This window comes from Entamoeba invadens (assembly GCF_000330505.1).
Source record: "Entamoeba invadens IP1 unplaced genomic scaffold scaff_1105074726411, whole genome shotgun sequence".
In the NCBI taxonomy this organism is placed as follows: Eukaryota; Evosea; order Mastigamoebida; family Endamoebidae; genus Entamoeba; species Entamoeba invadens.
This window is the reverse complement of record NW_004443515.1, coordinates 101385-108720: the sequence shown is the minus strand read 5'-3', so window position 1 is coordinate 108720 and position 7336 is coordinate 101385. Positions and strand designations below refer to the sequence as shown.

General features: G+C 31.5%; 3 protein-coding genes across 3 annotated transcripts; 1 reads left to right on the top strand and 2 right to left on the bottom strand.

Moving 5' to 3' along the window:
* Window positions 1-1450: 1450 nt before the first annotated feature.
* EIN_413810 (hypothetical protein) lies at window positions 1451-1822 on the top strand (the record flags this gene model as incomplete). The annotated part of the gene is made up of 1 exon (XM_004258426.1): window positions 1451-1822. The coding sequence occupies one exon, from the start codon at window positions 1451-1453 to the stop codon at window positions 1820-1822; it is 372 nt and encodes a 123-aa protein (XP_004258474.1).
* Window positions 1823-1936: 114 nt separating this feature from the next.
* Window positions 1937-3367, bottom strand: EIN_413800 (hypothetical protein; the record flags this gene model as incomplete). The annotated part of the gene is made up of 1 exon (XM_004258425.1): window positions 1937-3367. One exon carries the CDS (start codon window positions 3365-3367, stop codon window positions 1937-1939), a length of 1431 nt encoding a protein of 476 aa, XP_004258473.1.
* An 815-nt stretch (window positions 3368-4182) lies between these two features.
* EIN_413790 (hypothetical protein) lies at window positions 4183-6936 on the bottom strand (the record flags this gene model as incomplete). Its single annotated transcript, XM_004258424.1, has 1 exon — window positions 4183-6936. The coding sequence occupies one exon, from the start codon at window positions 6934-6936 to the stop codon at window positions 4183-4185; it is 2754 nt and encodes a 917-aa protein (XP_004258472.1).
* Between the last annotated feature and the right edge of the window lie 400 nt (window positions 6937-7336).

Genomic DNA, 7336 nt, shown 5'->3' with positions numbered 1-7336 from the left:
TTTAAAAGTAATCGTCTTTTTAATAAATGATGTGATTTATAAATTATTTTCAATAATCATTTTCATTAATATTATCTAAATTGAATATAACAATTGGTTTTACAACATTATTAAATACATAATTATTGTGCAGTCAATTAATTACAATGTTATAACAGTAAAAATGTATAATGACTATGATTTGTAACTTTTATTTCAAAAATATAAATTAAATACTTATCAATTTAAAATATAACGTTTTGTTTATTTTTCGTAAATGTTAACCACTTATATGTTTAAATCGTTGTTCATTCTCAAAATAACGTTTCAATTAAAACATATGCAATGTGATCATAACTAATGAATAATAACTTGCAAATTTCATACTTTTTATAATTTAAGTTAAATTATCATGATTTTCAATTCATCTAATGTCACAATCGTTTATTATGTTAAAAACTTCATTCTTTGAAATTACATGTATTTTATTTTTTTGTACAATATATGAAATAACGTTTAACAGTCTTTAAACCAATTTACAAGTTTGTTTTAATGTATTATCCCAATTATTGTTTATCTCCTGTTGTTGTTATTGAATATCATGATGTTGGTAATTTGCTTTTGAGAAAAAAAACTCGATTATCAATTTTACACATATTGAAAAAATGCCAAAAACAACAAGTTGTACAGATTTTTCAATAAAATTTATTATTTTATTACCAAAATGAATATTTGTTATATTTTGCTCATATAATTTTAATACTTCATTCTATTTATTTGTTTTATTATTTATTAAAATAACGAACTTTTGAGCCAAAATATATGAATTAAAGCATTTTTTATTTCGTTTGCACGTATAATCTATATGACTAAATTTATTATTGTTTACTAGTTTAAGTAAAAAGAAAAGTAACAAGTCAAAATATGCTCAAATGGTTTAAAAATTAAATTTTGGGGTTAATTTTAGTGCGGTTGGCTAGTCTATTAATAAACTTTAAAAAACCGGAAATATATCTAATAAACTTGTAATTTCCCAATTTTAAGACCAATTGGTGATAATTATATAGTCAGTCTGAAAACGTTGTCCGCTCATATTCAGACCATTGAAACTGGAATATTTCGGGGAACAATTCAAAACAATCCTAAAACATTGTTTCACAATTTTTACCAGGTTTTCAACATTTTTCCTAATTTCCAAATTTTTAAACTTTTTTTGTGTACAATTCTGTCACATGGACAACGTTTTACAAGCTCATTACGTTTATAGACAGACTTGAGTGTAAAATATATTTTGACACTATTTTATCAAACACACTGGTTAAGATTGATTTAATTTTTAAACCATCCTGTTTTGGAAGACCCTATAACATTTCAAAACATGAATTTTGAATATGAAATAATTTTGAAAGAAGAATCAATTTCGATATTGGTGCAATAAATAGAATTATGGATCTAAATAATTTATACGAAAATGGAATACACAGAAGTGCCCATTGACACCCAAACACAATCGCAAAACTACATTCCACAAAACTCGTACCCGATACCGCCACAAAATGCACATTATCAAGTAGTGCAGCAAGTACAAACAATACCATTGGTGACACAGAACAGTTCTCAAGAAGACACACACATAGTTACAAAAGTGTTGTATTTGATTGGGTGGGTCTTTCCAGTCATATGGATGGTGCAGCTGTTTTTCATCTTTTCATCAAATCAGAGTATCAAGATATGGGGGTATCGAGCACTTTCTGCGTTGTTATTGTATGGGTTTGTTGCCTTCATGTCGTGTTATTTAGTATTTCAGTCTGCGTACTACAACTGTTATTATGACAGATATTGAGACAGTAAGACGTCAAACGAATTGATTTGTTGTTATTCTTCTTATTCAAGTTGATGAGTCAATACAACTTACAAATAACACAAATTAACAAATAAAAGATAAATTCATTTTGTGTTATATTTGTGACTTGTTGTGTTCCAAATCAAGCCTTGGTCGTGTTGAGTCTTCAGACCTGTTGATATTTATGGTCGATTCTTCTTTGTTCAAATTGAAATGGATATCTTGTGTCTCCATTTTTTCATCTTTTTCGCTGTTTTGTTGTTTTGAGTTGTTTTCGCAACGCATATCAAAAACAACAAATTTGTCGACCTCCAAATTTCTGACTTGTCTTTCCATGCCAAATGGGCACTTTTCGATGCCATAGTCGTATGAATTCATTTGCAACGAGCATTCCATCACGCCGTCTATCTTCCGTGGTACTTTCAAGTCTTCATTTCCTGCCGTGAACAAACAACTTGAATTCAAAACACCAACACAAAACGCCTCTTTCTTCTCTTTAATACAAAATTTCTTCATTTTTTCTTTTCCATTGTCACGAAGAAGAAACACAAAAGCATTTTCGTCGGTGATGTACTCCCCATTCTTCTCGACTTTTGCTCCTACAAACACACCAAAACGACACCCATTTGTACTATCTATGACTATCACAACACCATCACAGCGACTGATCGTTTTATAGAACTTTGCACTCCCACGCCCCATACAATCTACTTCACTGTCAAACACCGCTTTCATGTGTTGTCTTCCACTCCACACGACTAATTTTGCTTTCTCTTCAACACTTAAGAAATGTTCATCTTCTTCAAGTTGTCGTTGTGACTTCTCTGAACGACTCAATTTTTCATTCTTGTCAACAGATGACATCTTCTCACCTTTCACTCCACTCTGTCGTGTTCTGTCACTTCGTCCAAACAGTATTCGTGGGTATTTTGTCTTCTGTTGTGTCACACAAGTCGTGTGATCCGGTCGTGTCACACTCAAACAACTCGACTCTTTCTCTTCATCACTTCGAATTTCACTCATCCGTTTTGGTTTCATCATTTTCTCTTTCTTAACACTTCGCCGCATCTTTTGCTTCTCACACGTCTTCTGTCGTGCAATTTCTTCCGCTTCATTTGTACTCAACTTGGTCATTAGAACTTCACGACGCATCGCATTCATTCGCATCTCTTCACAACTCAATCGTTTCTCACTTGCTTCTAACATCACTATGGCACTCTTCTTCATCGCTAAAATACTCACATAATCACTCCGACACTTCTCTTCAACACTTTTAATCAAATACATCAGATCTTCACTCACTTCAAAACATCGACTCGTCTCTCGCATCACAGCACTGTACAACGATTCACATCGTTCTACACTCTCTAAGACATCATACATCTCATTCACTGCGTCTTCTCCACTTTTCATCAACAAATCTCCAGGCAAACATGGGCGACTCTTCTCTTCATACGCATGCAACGCACTCATCAATGGCTCAAAACACCCGTCTAATGTCGTCACACGACGCTCAAGGCTACTCGTGACGTCTTTTCCTTTCATTTCTTTTCTTTTTAAGTTGTACCATACACATAGTAGATATTACCAATTCGTTTAATACACTAACCCTATCACTTCTCTCTTTTCATGTACTACTACTATTTAACTACTTTTACTACTTACTATAGTACTCGTCTTGATTTGAATTATCTTCTCATTTACTCAAATTGTACTATTTCATACTATATTTTAATATAATTTATACTATATTTATAATACAGTGGTGTTGTAATCCAAGTACTATACTATTCATAAATTTTATTATTATTTATAGTATATTTTTGAATAAACACAAACATTTATTTTTGTGTGTTGAAATAAAATGTATGTTATTTCTTCACAAATACAAATGAATTGGTCAACTTAGTTGTCGGTTATAATCACACTATCACTATCATTTTAATTGAATATATAAAATTTGAAATATTTGTTTGATTTTGTTACTAATTTAAAACAAACATTATTATTTCTTTATTGTATTTCACATAGAATGTTTGTATTATTGATATATTCATTGTAATAATATGTTTTCTTGTTATACAAACAATTATGTTATTGATGATGTACATACAAGTTAATGAAAATAATATGTAAAATTAAATTAAGGACTGTTGATCATTACCTATTTACAAATCAATATTTATGTTTTTTATTGCAAATTTCAAACCAATGTTGTAAATAAAAACACATTTGATTTGTCACATAAAAATATTGGTTTGATTGTTAATAAAATTAAAAACGTGATTATAACATATTAAATCTTTATTTTTGAATTTATTATAATAAAACACCATCAAATAACAACTTTGAAAATGTAATTATGGCATAAATGTGATTTTATTTCTTTTGCTGTGTTTTGTATTTGATAACAAGAATGGGCAGTTTTTAGCGATAATTTGGACTCCTCGCATTTTACCAACAATTCTTTTGAGCTTTTTACACGACTGTAAATGCACACTTTGTGTGTTCTCTCCAATCACAATTTCCTCCAACAACTCACACGACTTGACAACCAATTTCTCGACCTTCTCACCACATTTTATTGTCTTACATTCCTTCCAACTCACACTCGTCTTTTTGGTGTTGACAAACATCGTGTTTTGTACAACAACTTTTTGTGTGACTTTTTGTTCTATTTGAGTTGTTTTATTTGATTCGATTGTTTTGAATTTGATTCCAATTAATTTGAGGAACACAGTGTTTTTATTTAAAATCAGTTTGTCAGCAACATAAGTCCCTTTGTTCTCGTTCTCAATTTGAATTCTTTTCCATGGAAGTCGTCCAAAATCGAGAACTTTTTGTTTCTTCATTTGGACAACAACGTTTTCAACATTTTGAGTCGTTCTTTGCAAATAGTAGTAGTTGTCCAAATTAAATTTCACAAGATATCCACAAAACCTGACTTTACCACAAACATGTATCAAAGACGTTGTTGGTTGACTTGACTCTTCTGTCTGACTGTTAACAACAGATGCGACGTTTTTGTCAAAAGAAACACCGCAGTATTCCACATTCAACGTGTCGGATACAACAGAAGAAACAACACCGCAACCTATTTGGATGTCAAATTGTGAATCAACAAACACGTGGTTTGCCTTTTCGATGAAGACCTCTTTGATTGAGTTGTTCGTGATGCTTATTGAGATGTCGACGTTTTCACTTGTGAGGAATGGCGGAATTGTCTTTTGATTTACAAATGACAACATTTCGATGTGTCCGTCATACAACACAACTCCACAAAACACATCAAAAGAGACTTCTTGTTCTGTGGTGGAGTTGCATTTGTCAGTCAAAGCAACAAGTGTGGCAATTTGATCGTTTGTTGGCAAATTAGTGAATTGTGACAATTGTGAATTTAACACTTTGAAATGTCCATTGAGTAGTGCGTGAATGTGTGAGGCGGTGACATCACTGAAACACTTTGTCTTAACTTTGCCAGTCTTAATTGGTTTGTTTGTGTTGTCCAATGAAACATGTGAACATTTATCGAAGAAAATGTTACCCAAAGTGCAGTGTGCGATTGTCACATTGTTTGTTTGCGTTGCTTTCAAATTTCCTATTTTCGTGTTTTTGATTGAAATAATTGAAGAATTGTTGAGGACCATTGACCACACTGTATATGCGGAGTGACTCTCTACAGTCGAGTTTTTAACATTTCTGAATAAAAATGTGTTTGCAAAGTCTTCTATTACTAGAGAAAGTGCAGAACAGTTGATACAACATGTGGAATCAACTCCACGCAGTGTGACTGTCAAATCCGAGCACTTTTCAATTGTGACTTGTGTACAAAACAAATTACAAATAGTTTGCTTTGTGATGTTAAAAAGTGTCAACCTGACGACCAGGCGACTTTGTAGATTGAATGTTGGTATAACATCGTCAAGTAAAACAAGTGGGCATGTTATTGGATATCTTGACTCAGCTCTATACCATTCATTTTGATTTGGCACTACAATTCCATTTTCGTTGTTTTCTTTTTTATCTTCAACTTCTTCATTGTCAGTGATATCATCATTTTCTTTTTCTTTTTCATCATCATTTATATCATCAATTTCATCATTTTTTGAATCAATAGCATTTTCATTTTCATTACCATCATTGTTAATATCATCACCATCGTCTCTATCTTCTTGTTCATGATTTTTATGACGTCTTGTTTTGATCATCCATTTATCATAACCCTCTCTGTTGTGATAGACATCAATATCATATTCCCTATCATTTTTAAAACACCCGAAGTCCAATCCCTTCTTATTTGTGACAACAACTTCACCAATAAATCGCGACTCGTCTAATATATGACAGTTGTCTATCACATTCTCTGTGTTGTAGTACACACTCACACCCAACTGTTTGAGTGCTAAAAACGCACTTTCAAACTCTTCTCTGTATATTTCTGTTGAAATGCTTTTCTCAATAAACACAGAAATGTTGACGTTGTCTAATTTGTGTTGGTGCTTCAACTTGACTTCAGAAATGCACTCCCAAATTGTGTTCAAATAACTGATATGTGTGCAATTCCAAATTGTCACTTTTCTCACACTAGGAAGTCCAAATATCGCATTCAGCAGATCTTTGTTGCGGATCCACCCATCGATCTGCACACTCTCAAGACTCGTATACATCTCATTTGGTATAACTGCCTCATTCTTCGTCACAACACACAAATTCACTATTTTTAGAATTGCTTGAGGCGCAATTTTAGGGTGGTTGTGTGCGCATGCAACAACAACAGATAACCGATTTCTGTTGTGTGGAGTCTTCACAAGGCGGATTTTCTTCACTTTATTTATCACCTTATTGGCATCTCCCAACATGTAATCAACACACTGCAACGTTTCAATTTTGGGGAACGCCTTTAATAGAAATAGAAATATCGAAGTGTATAGCGCCTTGTGCTGCTCTTTGAACATTGAAAAAGATTGGACTGAGACATCTATGAATGGGTTGATATAGAGACCACTAAGACAAGAACTACACTTCTTGTTGATTTCCATAAAGGTTTTAAGAGACTCTACAGTGTTGATATAAAGCGCAACATTCATCATATAGACTATTTCTAACTTACTCATAACGAAAAGTGGTTTTGAATTATTAAAAAAAACATTTTTTTATATATGAGTTTTACTATTAATTACAAACTTAAAATTAAATATTAATATATTGATTAATATTTTAATATTTAGTTTATTTAAGATTATATCAATTTATATTAAATATACCAATTCTTATTATTATTATATTGAATTGAATAAGTATGAGGTTTAATATAAAAAATAAAAAGTATGAAGCCATTGTCAAGTGGTGTTTTCAAAATAGTTTATTTTTTAGGTTTTATTTATATTTATAAACAATTTATTTTTATATTAACACTTTAAAGAACATTGAACAAAATTCAAGTGGTCTAAAAATCGTAAAAATCTCGAGTTTAAAATATATTTTATGTTTTTTAGAGTTTGTATTATGTACATA